The sequence below is a fragment of the Pangasianodon hypophthalmus genome, chromosome 1, assembly GCF_027358585.1.
Source record: "Pangasianodon hypophthalmus isolate fPanHyp1 chromosome 1, fPanHyp1.pri, whole genome shotgun sequence".
NCBI classification, from domain to species: domain Eukaryota; kingdom Metazoa; phylum Chordata; class Actinopteri; order Siluriformes; family Pangasiidae; genus Pangasianodon; species Pangasianodon hypophthalmus.
In genome coordinates, this window is record NC_069710.1 from 603,336 (window position 1) to 627,600 (window position 24,265).

Sequence of the window (24,265 nt, forward strand, 5' to 3'; positions counted from 1 at the left end):
CAACACTCTTCTTTTCCTGTGTGTGTGTGTGTGTGTGTGTGTGTGTGTGAGAGAGAGAGAGAGAGTATGCGTGAGTGTGTGTGTGTGTGTGTGTGTGTGTGTGTGTGAGAGAGAGAGAGTATGCGTGAGTGTGTGTGAGTGTGTGAGTGTGTTCTGATTTACTGTATGTTCCCACAGGTGGATTCTCTCAGCAGTACAGGTGTGTGTGTGACTGGCTCGGTGTACCTTACAGAGAAGAAGTTCAGTGGGTCAGTACACACACACACACACACACACACACACACACACACACACACTTCATATCCATCTCTCTTTAATCTCCTTGTTTTTTTCTTCTCCCTCGTCAGGACGTGGACACGATTTACCTGACGCAGGACACACGTGAGCTGAACCTCCAGGACTTCAGTCACCTGGAGAACAGGTAAAGCAGCTCAGCTTGATATTTAAAGCTCATTCACGTGGAATAATCACGTCTTTAATATGTTTTAATAATGAATCCAGTGGAAGGAGGACGCTGTGATGATCTGATGTTTGACGTTAGTATAATTTTACTGCAGTGCTGCTTTGTGAAAATAGCGTCGTATTGACGTACGTGATTTAAAGACTCGCGTAATCTCGTTGTTTTTGTTTTCGCAGGGATTTGGTAGCAATAATCGCCGTTCTGGAGTTTAACCAGTGGTTCACCAAACTCGCTACAAAAGACTACAAACTGGTGAGTCACGCCATCGGCAGATTTTCGTAACCGGGAAATCGCAAAGAAGCGTAAAGTCCTCTGTCCTGAAGATTTCGGGAAACTTTACAGCTTTAGCTCTGACTGTTACAAAGCGCTGACACTGGAGACTCCTTCCATAAATGTTACATTTAACAAAAAAACTTCAACTACATCAACGATTTTTAAAATCTGTTTATCTGAATGATCTGTTACTATAGAAACGATAACTTGGTGTTCAGTATAAAGCTGAATCAACATCTGACCAGTCACAAGCCAGTATTCAACAGCGCTGTGGTATGTGTGCTGTATTCCTCCTTCTTCTTCTTCTTCTTCTTCTTCTTCTTCTTCTTCTTCTGCTTTTCTTCTTCTGGGTATAAAAATGAGACAGGTTGTGTTTATCCCTTGTGTTTTTTTTCTCTCTGGAGCTCCGTCGTTAAAAAGCGAATGGCTTTTCGCCAAAAGCGAGCGCTTGGGATAACAACGAGCCAAAAACGAACCGTCTCTCAGGAGGAGGAGGAGGAGGAGGAGGAGGAGCGGTGGTGAAAACTGAGCACCTGCTTTAGACGGAAAGAAGGAGACGACTGAGTGATATTAAGACGTAGATCTTGTAGAAAAAAAAACGAACAAAGCTGTTTATCATCATCATGGAGCCAAGAAAGAGATGCTTTCAGAACAACTGAGACTCACAATAATGGAGCTTTTTATCCTTCAGGAATCACAAAACTAAAGCTGTGGTCCAGCAGAGAAGAAAACAGTGTTCCTCTCGGTACAGAATTTATCTCTGAGATGGTTTGTGATGGTTCCTCAGGATCAGGAGTGGTAATGAAGAGAATAAAGAGAGATCCAGAAGGATCAGGGATGTAAATATACCGAGAGAAGATTCCAGAAGCGGCCGCGTCGTGACGTTACGTACAGCAGGAGAGAAACGTTCAGGGAGAATTCAGATGTTCTGAGATTAAATATCAGAGCCGAGGTGCTGCTTCTCCTTCTCGTTTTCTCTCTGTGTGGGTTTTAGAGGTGATTTTTTTTAAGCATAAAGGAGTCTTTGTGTTGAAATGATGGGATCTGAAACTGTGTGTGTGTGTGTGTGTGTGTGTGTGAGAGAGAGAGTAGAAATCTGTTTTTGTGCTGTAACACACATCCTGATCATGCAGTGTGTCAGACGTCTCTACAGTGGGCGGGGCTTGAGTAATGTTTGATCAGCCAATCAAAAACCCCAGGAAATTATTCAACACCTTCTGACCAATCAGAATCCAGAATCCAGAACTGAGCAGTGCTGTGGTGTAACTGTAATATCATATTGTTCCATATTTCCATATTGTCCCGTCCGTCTGTCCCAGTTATTTCTGTTTTTCTAAACTATACAGGAAGTGTTCCGATCATCTTGTATGTAATATAATAAAAATCATTTGAAGATGATCTGAGTTCTGTGATATTCCGTCAGAGGAGAAATTTAATTCCACTTTAAAAGTGCTGGAAGTGGGATTAGATTTCCTGACTTATTCATTATTTATTATTTCATCTCTTGGGGAAAAAAAAAAAACGTTTCTATTGTCTCTGTTGTGTTGCTGAGGTTTTGTTAAATGAGCATCATATTGATGTAATCATGTACTTATGGAGCTGTGTGTGTGTGTGTGTGTGTGTGTGTGTGTGTGTGTGTGTGTGTGTGTGTGTGTAGTCTGCAGACGTGTGTGATCAGATTTTGAGAGTCGTTGCGCGTTCCACTCGTCTGGAGGAGCTCGTCCTGGACAACGCAGGACTCAAAACGTAAGAAAACACACACACACACACACACACACACACACACACACACACACACACACACATTTATTTTTGGAAAGAATCCCATGGAACGTGATTACGCTCCCTACGTCTAGTTAAGTGGAGAAAATGGAACGTTTGGTATTTAAATAATTTTCAGATTTAATTATTTATAGCTGGTTAACTCTTAACCTCACAGAGATCGTTGCAGCGTCGCTTTACTGAATAAAAAGTCTTTTTTTAATGAGAGCATGTGTATCTTGTGTCTGTGTGTGTGTGTGTGTGTGTGTGTGTGTGTGTTTGGGCTCTGCAGGGATTTCGCACAGAAGCTGGCGAACGCTCTCTCTCATAACGCCAACTCAGGACTGCACTCGCTAAACCTCGCCAACAATCCTCTGGAGGACAGAGGTAAAGAAAATAATTAGTAAAACCAGTGCGTTCCTGCTCTCGTGCTTTACTTCTGCGCTGATTTATACGAAGTGTCTGCGTTGTGGATTGTGTTCCTGCTTCATGGATTAAAATCGAGTGAGTTCTTAATGAAGATGTTGTTTGTTTGTGTGTGTGTTTGTTTGTGTGTGTGTTTGTTTGTTTGTGTGTGTGTTTGTTTGTGTGTGTGTTTTTCAGGAGTTGCTTTTTTAGGCGCTCAGTTTGCTAAACTCCGTAAAGGCCTCAAACACCTCAACCTCTCCAGAACCTCGTTATCACCCAAAGGTAATCAGCTCACCTTTAATCTAATCATCAGATCATTCATTAACCAAATAATCAGTCACTTCATCATCACATCATCATTACATCACCATTACATCATCATTACATCACCATTACATCACCACTACATCATTACATCACTATTACATCAGTACATCATCAATTTGTTCATTAACCAAATAATCAGTCACCTCACCGTTACATCATTACATCACCATTACATCATCGTTACCTCACTGTTACATCATCATTACCTCACCATAACATCATCATTTAACCCGTTCTTCACTACATTCAGTACACAGCACTAGCTTCATGCACATAACTGAATAATTCTAATGAAATTAAATTAATTACATTAAATTAACACAATGCAGTTAAGGGCAAAAGTTTACACACCCTCAAGACAACGGAAATAATTTAACGAGTCATGTTTGGTTGGTTTTATTAATTTATATTTGGGGGTGTGCAAACTTTTGCACTAAGCATTAATTATATGTAAAATATAACATACTGAAAATAATAAGTTAATATATACTTGCACATTTTAGATTACTGTTGTACTTTTATTTTTTTCACTTTTGAGTGTTACAGATTTTTCAGTAAGCAGTAACATATTTCGCGTACATATATTTATTAATATATATAGTTACTATATAATGTTTCAAATATTTGATTCGATTTGAGAGCAAAAGTTTACATCCCCGATGAATCCTGGATTTTAAAGACAGTTTATTAAAGTTATAAAATACACACACGCTACAGATGAATAAAGTTGGTGTCCTGAGAAGCCGGTTCTTCATCATCATCATGAATAATTTATTCTACATGACTCCGGTTCTATTCCTGTTCGGACGTCTGAGTAATAGCTGCGTATTTATGCGAGTATTGATCTGTGGTTTCCATGGAAACCTTGCTGCTTTGCTCACAGATTCAGTTCACTCACTCAGAATTGTTTTGGTTTCGTTTATTCATCAATCAGCTATTATTCCATTTTTAAGTAAATTATGTTCCTATATGAAGTTTAAATCTGTGGAATTTTCTCATGATGATGTCATATTTCGATAACAGACTACTTTGGGCCGGTTTGTTCCAGGTGCGATTTGGCACTCGCAGCTCTGATGTGGCCCGAAAGTGTACAGTTTAGCGACGTGATTTAAACGCGTGATATTTAATAGAAGTTCTGTAGCTTGTGTGGATGTCGTATAAAATAGGACACGCCCACTAACGAGCAGCGCAGTGCGGCCAGAGATTCAGTGCGAACGTGTCGCTGTAACATCGTACGGAAGAACGCAGATGTTTGCAAAGTCCGTAGTCAGACTCCGAAGCTCCGCCCAGATCTTTTGTACGCTTGTGTGTCCTGCGATGTGATTGGCTCTTGGCACTTCCAGGGACCTTTACACACTGCGAAACAGTGAGCTTTTCAGACTGAGATGGAGCCACTGGATTTAAAAAGTTCACTGCGTCACGTCTTCACCCGTCTGGAGCTTGTATCGGCTGTACCTCCTGGTGTACTAACACATTGCTGTCTGTGTGTGTGTGTGTGTGTGTGTGTGTGTGTGTGTGTGTGTGTGATGATTTAGGGGTGAACAGCCTCGCCCAGTCGCTGAGCGTTAACCAGTCCATGCCCAGCACACTCAGCTACCTGGACCTCTCAGGGAACCTCCTGCGTGGAGACGACCTCTCGGTGAGCGCGCCTTCGTTTCTGTCTCTGCTAAAGATGCTAAAGATGCTAGTGATGTGATCTATAACAACTGATTGATCTACTCAGTGTGAGAGTAAACAGGAAGTAGTCACGGGATAGTAAACAGGAAGCAGTGATGTGATAGCGGGAAGCAGTGATGTGATGGTAAACAGGAAGTAGTTAATGTAATGGTAAACAGGAAGTAGTGATGTGAGAGTAAGCAGGAAGTAGTGATGTGATAGTAAGCAGGAAGTAGTGATGTGATGGTAAACAGGAAGTAGTGATGTGATGGTAAACAGGAAGTAGTGATGTGATGGTAAACAGGAAGTAGTGATGTGATGGTAAACAGGAAGTAGTGATGTGAGAGTAAGCAGGAAGTAGTGATGTGATAGTAAGCAGGAAGTAGTGATGTGATGGTAAACAGGAAGTAGTGATGTGATGGTAAGCAGGAAGTAGTGATGTGATAGTAAGCAGGAAGTAGTGATGTGATGGTAAACAGGAAGTAGTGATGTGATGGTAAACAGGAAGTAGTGATGTGATGGTAAACAGGAAGTAGTGATGTGATGGTAAACAGGAAGTAGTGATGTTGAAAGTTCTTATTATGTTCTACATTTGAATATCTTGCAGGTTCTTCACTGGGATCCTCAAATCCCAAATTGCTTAATGGACTGTAGAGATACAAATTTTCAAAGGCACATGTCAGTATTTAATCTAGAACCTTTAAAGGTCTTTTTGGTTTCCTTCCTGGAGCAAAGATTTCTGTGGAACCCTTTTAGGAAGCTAAGAACCCTTAATCATCCAATAATGTTTCTAAATCTTAAGCTCCTGGCAGGTTTTAGGGATCAAGAAGAAAATAACGAGCAATAATTTAGAGTTTATGCTGCACACTTACCCGGTTAATACACACACCCTTAGAACAAAGGGTTCTTCAAGGGTTCTTTAAGGGTTGGGACCCTTTCTGGTCGTTAAACACTCTGTTGTAGGGTTCTAGGGTTCATAGAAGAACAACCTGAGAAACCTTAAGGGTTCAAAGATGTTTTAACAAGGTACGATTTTAGATATGAGCTTTTTAGTTTTCTGGAAAGGTTCTACTTGGAACTCTTTCTGATAGGAATACATTTTTGTAGGGTTCTACATAGGACCTTTTAAAGGTTCTACTAACGGGACAAAAAAAAACCTTAAAGGGGTATACATAGTGTACACTATAAGAAAAAAGGGGTTCTTTAAGGGTTCATTGGATAATTAAGGGTTCTTGTCTTCTGAAAATGTTCTGCTTGGAGAACTCTTTCTGATGAAACGTTCTGTTGTAGGGTTCTGCTCAGGACCTTTAAGGGTTTCCCCAGAGAGACAACGTTAAAGAGTGTAAATCTTTAAGAGTATATACTCTTAGAAAAAATGGTTCTTTAAGTGTTTGTTGGATAAATAAGGGTTCTCGCTTTCCAAATAAGGGTTCCACTTGCAAACCCCTTTATGATAAGAAAACACACTGTTGAAAGAACCTTTGTAAGGGCTCTTCACTATTAGGAAATAAGGGTTCTTCCATGGTTCTTTACGTGTTTGTTGGACGCTAATTAAGGGTCCTTAGCTTCCAAAATAAGGTTCTACTTGTAAACCCTTTCTGAGAGGACGACACACTGTTGTAGGGTTCTCCGTAGGACCTTATAAACGTTCCTCTAGAGGAACCTTAGACAGTGTGCATTTTTACAGTGAACACTATTAGAAACAAAGGTTCTTTGAGAGGTTTTAGCTTCCAAAAATAAGTATTCTGCTTTTCTACCACACTCTGTACGGTACTAGATAAGAACTTAAAAATTCACACTGTCTGGGGTAACCTTTAAAGAGCGTACACGCGTAGAAAAAAAGAGTTCTTCGAGGGTCCATTAAGGATCCGTTGGATAATTCAGGGCCTTTAGGGTTCTCAGGAAGGACGACTGAAGAACACTGAAGAAGGCTTCTAAATTAAAGAGGAAGTGAAATCCAGAGCTGAATATATTTTTATTCCACCAGATTTTCTTTCTGACAATAAACTAGAAAATGTACAAAATCTCTACATTAGTGTTGTGTTTAATTCTAAAGTTATCGTTTTATAGCTAAAACCTTCACTTTTGTTATCATTTGTAAAAAATCTCAGAATGTTCTAGAGCACTGAACCTCACCGTCACTTTCTCCCTGCAGCATTTTTATCATTTCCTCGGCCAGCCGAACAGCCTGAGCACGCTGGACCTGTCCAACACCGACTGCTCGCTCGACTCGGTGAGACGAACACACACACACACACACACACACACAGAGTCTCTAATGCTAGCTGAACTGATCTAGCATCTTATTAGCGTTGCTAAACCTCTGATCTGATAAGCAGTTTAGTTGATTCTGCACTTCTGGTTTTTTTTCGTCTTGTGAATGTTAAATATATTGAAATATGTATAATATATAATTTTTTGTAATTAAGTTTTGTGTGTGTGTGTGTTGTAGCTTTGCTCTGCTCTTCTGAAAGGATCGCTTCAGCATCTCTCTGTTCTTAACGTGTCGAAGAGCGTCTTCGCTCACAGGTGAGCGCTCGGGGATTTTTCTGCTCGTCTTTGTTCAGAGTAAATCACCGAATCCTCGAGAGAGATTACAGATAACGAAAAGCTCTATCAACCTGGATATCAACCACAATCCATTCAGACTGAGTGTGTTTAACTCTCAGACCTGTGTGTGTGTGTGTGTGTGTGTGTGTGTGTGTGTGTGTGTGTGTGTGAGAACAGGAAAGGTAAAGATATTCCTCCTGCGTTTAAGCAGTTCTTCAGCAGCGCCGTCACCCTCAACACCATCAACGTCTCCGGAACCAAACTGCCCCCTGAGGCTTTAAAGTAAGACCACGTTTCATGTTTAAATCTCCAGATTACCATCAGCGCTGAAGCGACTGAAATTAAAGCGATTGCAATTTCCTGCCGAATGTTACGCTCGATTAGTCCGAGATCATTCATCATTTCTGGATCAAACTGCAGAAAGTGCCGTTTTTCACCTAATGTCTGTGTTTGACTGAGCAGATCTCCATCATCACTCGTCACTTTGAGCCAAAATTGGGGCAAATTTTATGTTTTTTTGGGTTTGATTTTGTCCGGTGATCATCACTGCAGCAAAATGATTTTTATTTCAGGATTGTTTTGGATCTTTTAACCAGGTTGTGTTTGATTAGTGAGATGATCATAATCGCTCATCATTTCTAGCCAAAATTGCAGCTACGTTGGTGTTTCAATTCAATGGTGTCAATTTTCATCTTTGACTAACCTTCTATCCGTTTCTGGAGAACATTGCCAATATTTTTGTCATTTTTTCATGTTTGATAGCCAAATGACCCAAGAGATTGAGATTTTTAGCCATATTTAATGCTCAGCTCGCCAGATTATCACGGATCATTTCTAGTTAAAAGATTCAGCAAAGTAACTTTTTTTGGGGAAACATCATGGACAATTAATCTGATTACCATCATCATGGACCGTTTCTGGTCACAATCGCAGCAAAAATTGCATTTTAAAAAATTTCAGTAGCCAGATTACCATCACACGGATCAAATCTGTGCCAAATTTCGTATTATTTTGAGCCACAATGTCCTGGTTATGGAACATTTCTGATCGAAATTAGAAATATTTGGACGTTAATTTGTCCGTGTTTGATGAGCTGGATTATTCAAATCACGTTTTTGGCCAAAACTGCAGCAACATTGTGAATGTTGACCATTTTCTTTAGCTGAATAACCAGTTTATTACCATAACGTCTGTCCAGATCTGGCTGATTTTGCATCTACGTGGCATTTTCTGACCATATTTCGTGTTTGATCAGCCGAATTATCATCATCATGCATCATTTTATGGTTAAATGTTCAACAGAAATGGCATTTTTTACTAGATTTCATGTATGACTAGCCAAATTACCATCATTACTCAATATCTCTAGCCAGAGTTAAAGCTTTTTTTCTGTAATTTTATGATTAATTAGCCAGATTACCATCATCTCGGGCTATTTTAGGCCTTAATTACAGTCGAAATGGTTTCACAAAATGTTATTTTTATTTGATTAACCACATCACTGATCCATATCTGAGACAAAATCACAATTCTGGCAATATTTTTTTAAAATTTTACTATCAATAAAAATTTCTTAGCAAAATTGCCTTTTTTTTTTTTTTTTGTCATTTTATGTTTTATTAGCCAGATTAGCATCATCACTGCTCATTTCTGCCCAACATGACCAATAGTTTTGCCATTATTTCCAGGTTTGACCGACCAGATCATCTAATATCAATCATCACTCACCAATTCTGGCAAAATTTATAGCAAACTTTAACATTTTTGACCTTTTTGTGTTTGATCACCCAGATCTCCACCATCACTCATTACTTTTTACCAAAAATTGCAGCATTAGCATCATGTTTAAACAAGCAGGTCAACAATTCTGACAGAAAATTCAGTGTTTTTCCTAAATTTATTTATTTATTTATTTATTTTGACTAACCAGGTCACAATCGCTGCCCAATTCTAGTTACAATTTAAAAAATTTAACTAATTTTTGTGTTTAATTGCCCAGATTTCCATCAGTACTGCCTGGAACATGCACCAAAATGTTTCTTTTTGGCTACAGCTGCAGCAAGATGCCAGTTTTGCTTCATTTTTTTTTATTTTTTGAATAACGAGATCGTAATTGCTGACTGATTTCTGGAGCAATTTATTGCAAAATTGCACATTTTTGGTCTTTGATTATCCAGATCTGCGTTATTGCTGACCAAAATCTGGCCACATCTTCACACATGATGATGTCTAATTGTGTGTGTATTGTGTGTGTGTAACCAAGTGCTGTATAAATCTGTGTGTGTGTGTGTGTGTGTGTGTGTGTGTGTGTGTGTGTGTGTGTGTGTGTGTGTGTTTTGTGTTTGTGTGTGCGTGTGTGTGTGTGTAGAGCGCTCCTGCTCGGCCTGGCCTGTAACCCCAACCTTAAAGAGGTGGCGCTGGACCTCAGCTGCTGTGAGGTGAGAGACGCAGCTAAAGACACGATACATTTATTCCTTTCTTTTATTTATTTATTAATTTATTTATTTACAGAACTTCTACAGATCTACAGATTTGATCTCCTTAATAAATGAATTCCTAGAACAGCCCTTTACAGGGATTAGTTCATCTGTTTCTTTCTGTTTTTGCTAAAATTCTTTACAAATGGAAAATGTAAAAGAAAAATATTTGTGTTTCTGCTTCAGATTATTTAGCAAAAGAGTCCCAAAAAAAAACAAATGAACATTAAAACGTACAAAATATTACTCTAGTGATGTGATCTATGCATTACTGAGAGAAGAATTTAAATATTTAAATATTAATGTTTGTATTTTTAGTGTGTGATTGTGGGGAAAAAAGCACAAGTGGAAAATTCCCACAATCCCTCCTACACACACGTATGTGACATTCCTCTGGGAATTTCCGCATAATGAGACCCTGCGGCGTGCAGAGAGACGCTATTTACAATGCTAATAGCGTGTGTGTGTGTGTGTGTGTGTGTGTGTGTGTGTGCGTGCACGTGTTCACACACATGGTGCATGCTCACAGACGTTTATCGCCGTAGCTCGAGGCGGATTCCATCACAAAGTCGTCTGGCTAAGCTAATTAACGCTGATGACATCACTCCGACTGCGCGTCGCGGCTGCAGCATGTTTCATCGGCGCTAGAATGATGTTTTATACGTGTCTTTTGTGTTGTGGGGAAAAAGAATTTAATTTTATAAGTGTTTCTAATGAAGCTGTTTTGCCTGATTGTTTACTTGTTTGTTTGTTTGTTTGTTTATCATTGTTGTTTATTCGTCATGTCTCTTTCTGCCGAGCATGATGCTAGAATTTCATTTATCTTCCGCTAATTTAACCGCTCCTCCCTTTCCCATAATGCATCCTAAAGCTTGGCCACTGTGTAAGTAACACTAACTGCATGTTACACACACACGTACACACACACACACACACACACACACACGCTTTCCAAACTTACAGCTTTACCTCTGAGTGTTACAAAGCGCTGACACTGGAGACTCCTTCCATAACTGTTACAGTGAACAGAAAACGTCACCAGATCAGCGATTTTATCTGTCGCCGTGGCGACTCATCAGACATCTCCTGCAGAGTTCTGTGTTAGTGAGCGTTAAAGCCTCAGCGTACGTCGAGCAGAGAGACATTCGGCTTGTCATGAAAGTGTAACAGCGCCACCTGCAGTACTACAGCGCAAACTAAGCTAACTTGTAGCTTGTCAGTTTGCGAAGATGGTTTTGTGTTCACGCAACCCTCGCCGTCGTCGTCTCTGCATCACGCACACTGACGCCTTCAGTCTTTAGTGTGTATTGTACTGTCCTATACCTTGTGTAGTAGTTTTGTGTGTCTTGTATGTTTTGTAGGTTGCAACACAATTCCTTTTTCTCTGAAACACATTTCCTACGCGTTAGTGCGAGTTTGTGTAGCTAACATTAGCAAACAGCGTCAGTGTGTGTTAGACGGAATGGAGCTCACTCACATCTACACTCTTAGCACAGTTCTTTAGACTGTTCGAGATTATTAACTTCTTTAAAGAAGCTTGAAAAGTTTCTATAAAAAATCTTTTTGTTGTAGGATTCTACGTGGAACCTTTTAGGGTCGTCTGATAATGGGGTTTTGTTGTGCAGATGATTAGTGTGTGTTTATTAGAAGCGGTGTGTGTGTGTGTGTGTGTGTGTGTGTGTGTTTTCTCTTTCAGCTACGCTCCGGAGGCTCACAGATCCTGGAAGGCTGTATCGCTGAGATTCCCAACATTTCCAGCCTCGATATTTCTGATAACGGTGAGTTACAGGCGACTGAAAGAAGAGTCGGGTGTAAATTTAAACCCTCCTCTGATTCAGTGTTTGATCGGGTTGCGCGTTAAGCGTCGTTTAGCTGAAGATGAGACGCTAACGGTGTGTGAATCATCGCCGTCTTTTCTCCCGATTCCTCCTGAGCTTTATTATGAGCTAAGAGAGATTAATGCGAAATGCGTTAAACAATCCGGATAAGCCGTGTGCTTCTAATTAAAGTGCTGATTAACATTTTGTTAAATTGAGACCGGAGGAATTTTGAGTTTAGATCTCAGCAGAGATGCTGTGGAGCCTCAGAGCGGGATTACTAACTCTCTTCTAAAATATATATATATCACCTTATTAAAGTAGACACTTACAAGACGATTTAAAAACATCACTGTAACGTTTGTACAACAGTTTACTGTTTTTTATCCACTTTAGCAGGTGCTGTGATAACTTGAAACTAAAGTAACAGCTGAATACTTATTTTTTCCACATTATCATAAATTAAAATGTAATTTAAATTAGTGTTAATGTAACAGCTTGTGATTAATACACCACAACAACAACAACAACTACCACTGCGATAACAACTGTACCAGGAACTACAATCGCAATATTAGCTATAATAACTGTAAAAAGTACAATATTACAGCAATGACAGTAACAACAGCTGCAGGAGTGACAACAATCACAACTGCAATGATTAAAAAAAACAGCTGTAACGACTACAATAGTAACGATTATGCGTGCTATAATGACAACAACTACGATAACAGCAATAACAATTACAGTAATGACAAACATAACTACTATAATGACATGATATTAATTACAGTAATGACTAATTACAGTAGCAAGGTTAAGAGTGATAGCTGCAGTAACACACACCACTGTGAAAACAATAAAAACAAAAACAACAGTATTAATAATACAGTCTGAGACTTGGTGATGTAATGGTGGAACGGTGTGATGATTTATCAGGAGCGATTTAATCTGTAATAATGAAATTTGAGGTTGTGAGCACTGTGATGTTTTTACTTTAATAATACAGCTGTAAAGTTTCAGTAACGGATTCAGTAACGCTCCGTTCCTCAGGTCTGGACTCGGACATGAGCACGCTGCTGGTGTGGCTCGCCAAGAACCGCTCCATCAGACACCTGTCCCTCGGCAAGAACTTCAACAACATCAAATCAAAGTGAGAAGCACAGAACGAGGGATGAGTGTGAGTGAGGGAGAGGATGAGTGGGAGTGAGGGAGAGGATGAGGGAGAGGATGAGTGGGAGTGAGTGAGAGGATGAGTGGGAGTGAGTGTGAGGATGAGTGTGAGGATGAGTGTGAGGATGAGTGTGAGGATGAGTGTGAGTGAGGGAGAGGATGAGGGAGAGGATGAGGGTGAGGAAGAGTGTGAGTGAGGGAGAGGAAGAGTGTGAGGAAGAGTGTGAGTGAGGGAGAGGATGAGTGTGAGTGAGGGAGAGGATGAGTGGGAGTGAGGGAGAGGAAGAGTGGGAGTGAGGGAGAGGAAGAGTGGGAGTGAGGGAGAGGATGAGTGTGAGGATGAGTGGGAGTGAGGGAGAGGAAGAGTGGGAGTGAGGGAGAGGATGAGTGTGAGGATGAGTGGGAGTGAGGGAGAGGAAGAGTGGGAGTGAGGGAGAGGAAGAGTGGGAGTGAGGGAGAGGAAGAGTGGGAGTGAGGGAGAGGAAGAGTGGGAGTGAGTGTGAGGATGAGTGTGAGGATGAGTGTGAGGATGAGTGTGAGTGTGAGTGAGGGAGAGGATGAGTGTGAGTGAGGGAGAGGAAGAGGGAGAGGAAGAGTGTGAGTGAGGGAGAGGATGAGTGTGAGGATGAGTGTGAGGATGAGTGTGAGGATGAGTGTGAGGATGAGTGTGAGGATGAGTGTGAGGATGAGTGGGAGTGAGGGAGAGGAAGAGTGTGAGGAAGAGTGGGAGTGAGGGAGAGGATGAGTGTGAGTGAGGGAGAGGGAGAGGAAGAGGGAGAGGAAGAGTGTGTATCCTGCTGTATTAAAAGTTTGCTGGTTTCTGCAGAAATCTTGCTCCGGTCCTCGACAACCTCGTGCACATGATCCAGGAGGAAGAATCAGTGAGAAATTTTAACACTCACATAAATTATATTTATATTATTTATAACAGTAAAAATATTTATATTAAATATATTATTTATTTACTGCAAATTTATATGTATTTCTCACACAATACTATTTTTGTCTGTGTGTGTGTACTATTTCTCTCTCTCTCTCTCTCTCTCATTCTTTCTGTCTCTCTCTCCTCTCGCTTTCTCTGTCCTCCTGTGTCTCTCTCTCTGTCTCTCGCTCTCTCATTTTTTCTGTCTCTCTCACGCTCTCTCTCTCTCTCTCTCTCTCTCTGTCCCTCAGCCTCTGACGTCTCTGTCTCTGGCCGACTCGAAGCTGAAAGGAGAGCTGAGCATTGTCCTGAACGCTCTGGGCAGTAACGGCTCTCTGACGCGAGTGGACATCAGTGGGAACGGGATGGGGGACCTCGGGGCTAAGATGCTGGCTAAAGCCCTGCAGATTAACAGCAAGCTCAGGTGAGGGGTTTAAACACACTCAGGTGTGTATCTGTGGGCAGGTTAAGGGGAGGAGCTTAGTGTTGTTCTCAACTTCGTTTTATATTTGAAATGCAGAAGAATGTGATTTAACAGGATACGAAACTGATATTCAGAGCAGATAATGTTAATACACATAAACGTGTAGTAATGTTTCTGTATATTGTGATAATCTTTTAAACAGAGATAAAATGCTGAAATCGTGGTTATATATCTGCATTTTAATCAGATCAGTGGGTCTGTTTTTCTTCAGGACAGTCATCTGGGACAGAAACAACGTCAGTCCACAGGGTCTTCAGGACGTCGCTGCAGCACTGGAGAAGTAAGTGTGGATCATACAGTGTGTGTGTGTGTGTGTGTGTGTGTGTGTGTGTGTGTGTGTGACTGTAGAAATATAAAGTCCATGGTTTGGGGACACAAGCAGGGCGGGGCAGAGTGTGGCAGGGTGGGGCAGTGTTGGTTTAGGGGGGTGGAGGGCGGGGCAGTGTCGGTTTAGGGGGGGTGGAGGGCGGGGCAGCGTCGGTTTAGGGGGGGTGGAGGGCGGGGCAGCGTCGGTTTAGGGGGGGTGGAGGGCGGGGCAGCGTCGGTTTAGGGCGGGTGGAGGGCGGGGCAGCGTCGGTTTAGGGGGGTGGCAGAACGAATAATGGCCTATTTAAAATCTGAAGTTAAAGAGTTAAAGTTAAAATCTTTTTCACTTCATCCACCAGCGATACATTTTCAGCTGCAGTCTCTTTTTACTATTTCGATGGGAAATGAGTCATGAGTGAGTCACTGAGAGAGACGAGACCCAGTTACACTTCAGATGTCGAGGATTAAACAGCGTGGCTTTGTGCCTCGTCTCTCTGACATCCACACCGTCTCTCACGTCTCTGTAATTTACTACACTGATAACGGGAGAGTCGGTGAGAGAGGAATGTGTGATATGAATATATCAAAGTACCATGCTCTCTCTCTCTCTCTCTCTCTCTCTCTCTCCCTCTCTCTCTCTCTCTCTCTCTCTCTCTTTCCCCTCATTTTAATCTCATTTGCATAGTGAGCACTGGAGCACTGTGATTGGCTGGCTGCTTCATGTTAATCTCTGAGAAATTATTAACTATCAGAGAGAGAGAGAGAGAGAGAGAGAGAGAGAGAGAAGGGCAAAGAGCAAGGTGAATAACCGGCAGGATGGATGAGGAGGGGAAAAAAGGGAAAAGGGGGATGGGGGAGTTATGATGGAGAACGAAAGATAGAGGGACTGTCTCCTCCTTTCTGTAGAGATTTACGCCTCCATTATACCGATACGAATCTCCAGTTTCATGTGATATTTGTGTGAATAATATTTTACCGCTTTTTTCATCACGTTTGTCTTTGTCTTGCGGGAAAAAACACAAACCAATATAAGTGAATGAATGAATAAATCAGTAAATAGTTCTGTAAATTTGGATTGTATTAAAATAAAATACAGTATAATTTTCAAAAAAGTACAATGCAATGTAATATTAGACTCAACTGAAAGACTTACAGAGAGCCAAAAAAATAAAAAATAAAATGGGTTTTATGAGCTGTAGAGTCATAAAGAGTTAGTCAGCTCCTAACAGACTGAACAGTGGTGAGGTGTGTGTGTGTGTGTGTGTGTGTGTGTGTGTGTGTGTGTGTGTGGAGATAAGAAATCAGGATCAATATAAATCACTGAACATAGCATCAATAGTTTATTTGTTCTGCAGCGATAAACATCCTTGACTTCGACTTGACCATTGACTCAGAACCGCACCATCTATACAATGCAATATATAAATATATATACAACATACAGTTCTGTGCAAAAGTCTTAGGCACATGCAAAGAAATGCTGTAGAGCAAAGACGCCTTCAGAAATAATGAAATTAAATGTTTCTACATTAAAAAAAATCCTATAAAGAGCAGTAAACAGTAATAAATGAAACAAAGTCAGTATTTAATGTGACGATCCTTCACTTTAAATAAATAAAGCAGTATCTGAGGTGCAGTGTGTGCAGTTTTATAAGGAAATGAGCTGGAAGTGTTACTGAGCATCTTGCAGAAGCAGCCACAGTTCTTCTGGAGACTTTGACTGTCGACTCGCTTCTTATTTCTGCAGCGAAACCCAGCAGCCTTCATTATGTTTTTATCTGAAAAGTGTCTCTTATGGAATCTGCTGCTTTCTTTACTGACATACAAACATTTTTCTGGAACGTTTCATTTTGTGCTGGAAAACTAATGTTTGGAATCTAAAATGTTTTTGTACTGAATCAATAATGTAGAAGTCAGAAAATAAACATCTATAACAAAGTTTGTACTAAGAAAAAAAAAAAAAAACTTTTGCACAGTACTGTATATACACAGTTTTCTGCCTTTTTCTTGGTGTAAGTGCTATGCTTTAACATAGAAGTCTATACTATATGCGTTTGTAATTATACGTTAATAATTTTTTTTTTAAAAGTCGCACCAATTTTCTCCTTCGTTACTGTAATTAGACGTTTCATAATGATTCTCCTTTTCCTCCTGCAGGAACTTCACCATCCGCTTCATGCCCATCCCCATCATCGACGCGTCTCAGGCGCTGAAGGCGAGTCCGGAGAAAACCGAGGACGCACTGATGAGGGTGAGAACGATCCAGAGTTATTTAGCTCCTTCACATTCACTGTTATAATAAGGAATGAATAATATAATATACGAATAAAGAATATGAGACTTTTATCATCATCATTCCTCCGTTTTTATTCTTGAAGTAACTAGCATGGGAAAAGAACGTTAGCAGAAGTGATCATTGGCACAATAATTATCCGATAGAATGATCAATTAATAACCAGGTTTTGATTATTATATACAAACACTATGAGGAAGTTTCTTTTTTCTCCCCAGATGGAGAACTATCTGTTCAGGAACCACGAAACTCGGAAATATGTTCAGGAGCAGGCGTATCGTCTTCAGCAGGGCATCGTCACCACCACCACGCAGCAAGTGAGAACATCTAAACGTTTCAAAAAAGCTTAATCGTTTCTAAAAATGATAACGCTCATGTTGTGAGGCTTTCTCTCCAGATGATCGACCGGATTTGCGTGAAGGTACAGGACCACCTCAACTCTCTGAAGAACTCTGAGCAGGACACCATATTGGAAGACGTCAAAATGGCGGAGAACCTGATAAAGGATGCGAGGAACTCAAAAACGGTAAAACGAATACTCTAGAGGGAAATGTAGAGCATTAACCATGGATTATTTTCCATTCTATAGGATTACGCCAGTGGTACAAGTGCTAGCATGATGTATTTATGGAATTAGCATGATTCTCAAGTGCTAAGACCTCCAGTTATAGAGGTTTTAATTTTTATTGTTTCTTTCATACACACCTGAAACCCAATGAATACACTATATATAGATGTTGATTAACATTCCTAGCTAGATGTCTTGCAGCTGAACTACATGCAGCCGTTAAAACGTTCATTCTCCATGATGAAGGAAGTTTTGGACATTTACTTGACTTGAGCTGAACACACTGATCTTTCTGTCCTAGCCATGTTTTAGCAAAACTTCAGTAGAGTTAGAGATTGTGTCGGCGCTTTCCTCATGTTTTTACAAACATATTTTCAGTGCATGTGAACGTCCGTCTCGTTCCCATCCACAGCTCCTCCCCAACCTGTACCACCTCGGCGCCGCGTCCCGAAAGGAGCTGAATGGTTCCTCCGTCGGTCCGATCCAGGAGAAACTGGACTCCATGGCTGGAGAAGTGGCTCAGGTCATGGATGAGCAGCTCCAGGTAACGTTGTGTCACCAATAAACACCACCATGTTTACAAAAAAATAAATAAATAATGTGAACAGCTTGATCTGGAAATTTTATCTAAAGTCTCTAATGTCTGCATTTCCATAAGTTCTCGGGAGACACTGTTTCACAATATCACAGAATCCGTTGCAGTTCAGTTAGCAGCTTAGTATGATTACAGTAACATTTTAGTCATAAGGAGTTTTTTCTTAATAATTTATCATGTTGAGGTTCCAAAAGGTTCTGATCCTTTCTACAAGGTCTATGTAGAAGACCTAACAGCTACGTGCTAGCTATAAATCTTATTCTCTGGAAGGGTTGATGCTCAGCATCAGTAATTTTCCATTTGCTTAACAAGTTCAATCATTTGAGCAGCAAGTGTATTGTGTTGAAAAGCACAAAAATATACAAAATCCATTTAAACACCTTACGATAAATAAAACTGTAAAAATATTGCACTTGCTACCTTCAAATAGTGTTTAATGTAGTTTAGAGAAGACGTTACTCTGCTAGTGTGTGTGCGTGTGTGTGTGTCTTGAGGGAAATCTGATGTAAGTAATGCACACTTTCAATTATTAAAACACGATGCTGCCACCACCGTGCTTCATTGTTGTCAAGATGATGAGCACCAGAACTTATTTAGAGGTTTCACATCAACAGGGGTGAATGCTTAGTCACAGCTTTCACTGTTTTTATTTGTAAATAATTTCGCCAACTATACTGACTTTTTTTTTGTGAATATATTATGGGATTATTTTGTGTAGATTTGATGTATAATCCAAATTAAATAATTTCGTACTTAGGTTACACGTGACAAAATGGTGAATAGTTCAGGGGGGATAAACAAACACTTATTTGTCTCGAGCAATAAACATATTTATATGAATGTTTACAGTCATTTATTTTCTCTTTAATGGAGGCTTTTTGTGACTTTGTGAGTTTTAGCTACGATGTGAAACCACTTCTGACCCACATTTCCTCAGGAAACAAAACTTCTACATGATTTTAGTGGTCTTGGCTCCGTGCCAGTTTGCTTTAGTAGAAATGAATTAAAAATATTGTATTTCTCCAAGCATTGTGCATTTTGAGAGGTGTTCTTGGATGCCCTGACAACCCAGACAGAAATGCCATACAGTCAATAATTTATTTATTTATTTATTTTTAAATTCCCTCCAGCCTTGTTTTGGCTTTTTAATCGCACTGACACCAGGAACCCGTACAGAATATAAACACACTACAAAGCACATCAGGGATTTCTTTTATCCAAGAGTCTTCACTGAGAAGGAAAACAGGCAGAAATGCTAAATAACAGCAGACCACATTCACACACGTGCAGTGGGTTGTGTTTCTTTTTCATGCTTTATTTACCTCATATATCACTCTTTACTTGTATACTGTAGTTTGATGGGTTGAACAATGACTGGATGGATAGCTGGATAAACTTGTGAGGATGTAATTTAATGGATAGCTGGTTGATAGATGAATGATGGACTAATGGATGAATTTGATGGATGGATAGATGGGCAAAGGGATGAAAGTGATGGATGGATGGAAGGATAGGCATAGGGATGAACTGGATGGATGTGTGGATTAGCATAAGAATGAATGTGATGGATGGATGGATGAGCATCAGGATGAATATGATGGATGAATGGATGAGCATCAGGATGAATGTGATGGATGGATGGATGAGCATCAGGATGAATAGGATGGATGGATGGATGGATGGATGGATGGATGAGCATCAGGATGAATAGGATGGATGGATGGATGAGCATCGGGATGAATGGGATGGATGGATGGATGAGCATCAGGATGAATATGATGGATGGATGGATGAGCATCAGGATGAATATGATGGATGGATGGATGAGCATCAGGATGAATATGATGGATGGATGGATGAGCATCAGGATGAATAGGATGGATGGATGGATGGATGAGCATCAGGATGAATATGATGGATGGGTGGATGAGCATCAGGATGAATAGGATGGATGGATGGATGGATGAGTATCGGGATGAATGTGATGGATGGGTGGATGGAAGGATGGATGGATGGATGAGCATCAGGATGAATGTGATGGATGGATGGATGAGCGTCAGGATGAATATGATGGATGGATGGATGAGCATCAGGATGAATATGATGGATGGGTGGATGAGCATCAGGATGAATATGATGGATGAATGTGATGGATGGGTGGATGGAAGGATGGATGGATGGATGAGTGTAGAGATGAATGGGATGGATGGGTGGATGACCATCAGGATGAATGTGATGGATGGCAGTAATTTCCATAGAACAAACACAAGCTAATCTCAGAATGGTGAACTAGACCCCCAAGTTCCATTGGCTCCTTCTTGTGCAGTGGAAAAACACCTCTTGACAATTAGTGTACTAATGTTCCACATTATCTGTACTGTGTCTCATAAACGCTACGTTGCCTGCCCGAGTCCTTCTTTACAAAATGTTCCTGCTCCACTTTTTCTTCCAGAGTCTTTTGGAGTCAATGGTGGACACGGCGGAGAGTCTCTGTCCTCATGTGATGCGGAAACCCAACCTGCGTCACGAGCTGATCAAAGCAGGGACGGGGAAGATGACCGTACCACGAAGCTTCGTCAAGAACACACTGCTCGAGCAGTCTGGCATTGACATCATCAACAAGATCAGGTTAGAGTCTCAGTCCCCAAAGTTCCTAAAAACCTGCAAGACATCGCACTTTTGTCTATTGGTCATGTAAATCAAACCAGAAACTGAGAGATGACATGCAGTGGTGGCTCTTTGTTTTGGTCAGAACCATGTTTGCTGGTCTTTAGATCCACCAGATCCACCAGAGGAGGTCAAACCAGAACCCAAAGGGTTACTTGTGTTGGACAGTGCTGGTGATCTTCAGCTTTGGACAGATGTATGATTCAGTGTGTTTGCTGGTCTCTGGACTCTCACTTTTCTTGAAATAGGATTGGCTGCATGGTGGCACTTAAACTCATTTTAAGATAACCGTGAAATATATAAGTCTGGTTCTGACATCTCTTCAAAAAAACCTGCAAGACATCACATCAACTCATGTAGAAATCCTTAGAATTCAGTAAGTCAGAGCTGTGCTTGCTGATCTCTGAACCTCTCTCATCCTCTAATGTTCTGTAAACATGGGGTGATGATGCATAGGAGCCCTGACATTAGAATTGTCCATCAGTGGCATCATCTACAAGATCTTGCAGGAGATCACACTGACGCTGTAAAACATTGGCGTCTACACAACAGCTTGTGTTCTTTTTTGTCATCATTTGAAGTTATAATTACTCTGTGGTCCAACCAAACCAGAAACAAAGTGATTACTGTATTGATTGCACTGCACTGATGGCCATTAACTTTAATCAGACTCATGATGAGTCAGAGCCATGTTTGTTGGTCTCAGGTTCCACATCATCCCCTAATCTTCTGGAAATTAGACCTAATGATGTGTGGTGGCACTGAAAATAAACTCGTAAGATAACACCAGAGTTACAGTATCCAGAACTGGCATCATCCATGAGATCTGGTTCGACACGCTCTTCAAAACTGATGTTAATGCACTGTGTCATTTTTTCCCCATCATTATAGCAGTTATAGTTGTTTTTTTTTGCCAGAAGTTAAGCATGTGAACCAAATGCAGAGATGGTGATCTTGCAGAAACCAGTGCTGCCTTGAAAGCCACTGTTTGTCAAAATAGCGATACACTTTTCCAGCCTTTGGTAGGCCATCATCTCTCAGATTTGTTTGCAGCACAAGGATTATGATTCCTTCTGATGGAACTTTGATAACAGTGGATTAGCTCGTATTTATGAGTTAAACCCGAGTTTCTTCCTTTTTTGTGCCATTTTGATGGTAAACAAGCTGTTCCATGTGCAGCAGGAGATCTTTGGCGACCTGCTGGGTCTGTGATGGAATATCTCTGAAGATCAGTTCACCTTTTTCCCTTTAAGATGATTGGTACTTAAGATGTGTGTGTTAGATAGTGAGATTGTTTTGAACAAGGACAATCTTCTCGTTCTTTTCCTTCAGTGAAGTGAAGTTGAGTCTGGCTTCATTCCTGTCCGATCGGATCGTTGATGAAATTTTGGAAGCTCTCTCTGGCTCTCAGAATACTCTGGTGAGTAGTTTTCATAGTGGTATGACCTCTAAAGACCTTCTGCATTGTTCTTATTCTCACATGGCCAAGAATAAAACCCTTTCTTCCAGAGTAACTCAAGTCCCAGTCCATATACCACAGCAAACTGCCAATAATTACATTTTTTTTTATTAAAGAATGTTTATCCTTTTATAGTTACATTTAATATTGTGGAATGTTGTTATATGTAAGCAAATCATTAAAATTAGTCTGGTGGTGCATATTTCATCCAAACGCTATCACTGTGTGCTCCTAATGCATGTTGGTTATTGTCAAAGAACATAAGAAGTTCTTGGTAGTTTTTATAGTTGGGTAAATTTTCTGTTCCTGTCAGGCGGAGCACCTGGTGAGAAAAGGGCGCCCCCTGGTGCAGCAGGAGTCCTTGGACTCGGATGTCCCGGAGGTCAGAACCTCCAAACGGAGCACCATGGAGCTGCTGGAAGCTGAGAGACTGGACGACCTTGAGACCTGCATGGTGAGTATCTTGTCTCCAGGTTTTGGTCCTGAAGCTCGAGGAGATGGTTTTTAATCTCAGTCCAGTGGAACAGGTGGAGAAATTTCAGAATTCAATATACACTAACATATGGTTTGGGCAAAAATGAGATAATGTAGCTAATACTTGCAGTCTTTAGCATGTAATATCTCTCGCTAAAGCCTTTTAGATTATTAACATAAATCATCAGGGCTTTAGCTATAAAAACCTAGTATATAATTGTAATGGGCTTCTTGAGAAAAGGACATGGGAATATTCGAATAGAGTGCATTACTAAAATGGAGAGATGCACCTAAAAGCTCCAGAGATGTCTGGAAAACTCCTAGTTCCTGTGTGTATGTTCTTGTACTTGTGATTTAAAGTTGTGACAGTAGACAGGCATTAATTTGTCTGTCTTTGGTCACATCAGGTTTATTGACTTCCATGCTCTCTGATGGTATCTGCTCATGTTCGTTCCATTCATCATGGATGGTGAGAAGCTCCATGGTTGATTCTTCTCCAATGACCAGAAGGTTGGAGTTCAAGTCCCAGGAGTCCTGGAAGCTGCTCAGCTAAATATAAATATATGCTTGGATATAAATGATAAATGAAATTCAGTAAACAGTCCATGAATTCCAGGAGGATTCCAGAAGTGACTTTTACGTCCTGCTTTCTTTCCTCTTCAGCCAGCTGGCTTTGTCTTTGTTCTGATTGCTGTTTTACCTGAAAAAGCATAAATGCATAGTTTTCAGATATTGACATAGCAAGTGGACAAAACTGTAAATGCTATGACTGTTCACTTTCTCTTTAGTGTCTCTGAGACGTATTGTTTTGGTGTAAATATTTATGTTGAAACGACTTTAAACTGGCAATTTTGTGATTACGAGTCGTATCTCTTCATTAAAGACATTGCTCTGAGGAAGTAACGCTGTCCGAATAGGGCGAGGGAAGTTTGGATTTTTGAATTCTTATGAATTTTAAGAAAATTCAGACACAATATCAGCATTTCAGAAAGCATTGTTTGCTAGTTTGTGTTCATTTGTCCACATTCGTCCCGTATAGCTGAAGACGTACGCGATCATCTCTGTGTATGTGTGAATTTTTCCTCCGTGGATGTTCAAGTTGTTGAAAAGGACCTCGGTGCTAGTGCGTATGAGCTGCTCTGTCTGTTATTTTACTTTCCTTTAGTGGTTTATTTTCTCTTTCTTCTTCTCTGTCTCATTTCTTGAACAGCTGAGCTTCTTACTTCTCTTTCTGCTCTCTTCTCTTTTTTTCTTCCTTTCCCTCTTTCTTTTTTTCCTTAATTATTTGCTTCATGGAGACTTTGTGCTGCACCAGTGTAAGTACAAGCTGCCTCCTCTATCCCTCTCTCCCTCCCTCCCTCTCTCCCTCTCTCCCTCTCTCTTTCTGTCTCACACTGCGAATGTCTCTCGCTCTTCTCTGTGTAGTCACTAGCACAAAGAACAGAGTTGTTCAGCGCCTCCTCCCCTTCACATTCACAACATTCTTTCTCTCTCACACGGTCACTTCTCTCTCTCTCTCTCTTTCTTTCTTTCTCTCTCTGAGGTCATTACCACTTTTCTCCTCCACGGATTGATAAATGGAGTCAGCTCGAACC

At 40.6% G+C, this 24,265-nt stretch overlaps 1 protein-coding gene across 5 annotated transcripts in view; it reads left to right on the forward strand.

Moving 5' to 3' along the window:
• The window catches only part of LOC113526650 (F-actin-uncapping protein LRRC16A), a 55,310-nt gene that overhangs the window by 18,410 nt on the left and 12,635 nt on the right, over positions 1 to 24,265 (forward strand). For 3 of the 5 annotated variants that reach the window (XM_053233556.1, XM_053233559.1, XM_053233557.1), the window contains exons 7-30: positions 178 to 248; positions 348 to 421; positions 637 to 712; positions 2,391 to 2,479; positions 2,787 to 2,881; positions 3,098 to 3,184; positions 4,765 to 4,868; positions 7,041 to 7,118; positions 7,338 to 7,414; positions 7,613 to 7,717; positions 9,804 to 9,873; positions 10,784 to 10,795; positions 11,609 to 11,690; positions 12,783 to 12,882; positions 13,729 to 13,783; positions 14,076 to 14,248; positions 14,520 to 14,588; positions 16,772 to 16,865; positions 17,126 to 17,224; positions 17,305 to 17,433; positions 17,888 to 18,019; positions 20,523 to 20,698; positions 22,070 to 22,157; positions 22,510 to 22,650. In XM_053233556.1, coding sequence (XP_053089531.1) covers positions 178 to 248; positions 348 to 421; positions 637 to 712; positions 2,391 to 2,479; positions 2,787 to 2,881; positions 3,098 to 3,184; positions 4,765 to 4,868; positions 7,041 to 7,118; positions 7,338 to 7,414; positions 7,613 to 7,717; positions 9,804 to 9,873; positions 10,784 to 10,795; positions 11,609 to 11,690; positions 12,783 to 12,882; positions 13,729 to 13,783; positions 14,076 to 14,248; positions 14,520 to 14,588; positions 16,772 to 16,865; positions 17,126 to 17,224; positions 17,305 to 17,433; positions 17,888 to 18,019; positions 20,523 to 20,698; positions 22,070 to 22,157; positions 22,510 to 22,650 — 2,276 coding nt within the window. The remainder of the gene's footprint in view (positions 1 to 177; positions 249 to 347; positions 422 to 636; positions 713 to 2,390; positions 2,480 to 2,786; positions 2,882 to 3,097; positions 3,185 to 4,764; positions 4,869 to 7,040; positions 7,119 to 7,337; positions 7,415 to 7,612; positions 7,718 to 9,803; positions 9,874 to 10,783; positions 10,796 to 11,608; positions 11,691 to 12,782; positions 12,883 to 13,728; positions 13,784 to 14,075; positions 14,249 to 14,519; positions 14,589 to 16,771; positions 16,866 to 17,125; positions 17,225 to 17,304; positions 17,434 to 17,887; positions 18,020 to 20,522; positions 20,699 to 22,069; positions 22,158 to 22,509; positions 22,651 to 24,265) is intronic. The other 2 variants (XM_034304098.2, XM_034304102.2) reach the window with 1 other exon arrangement.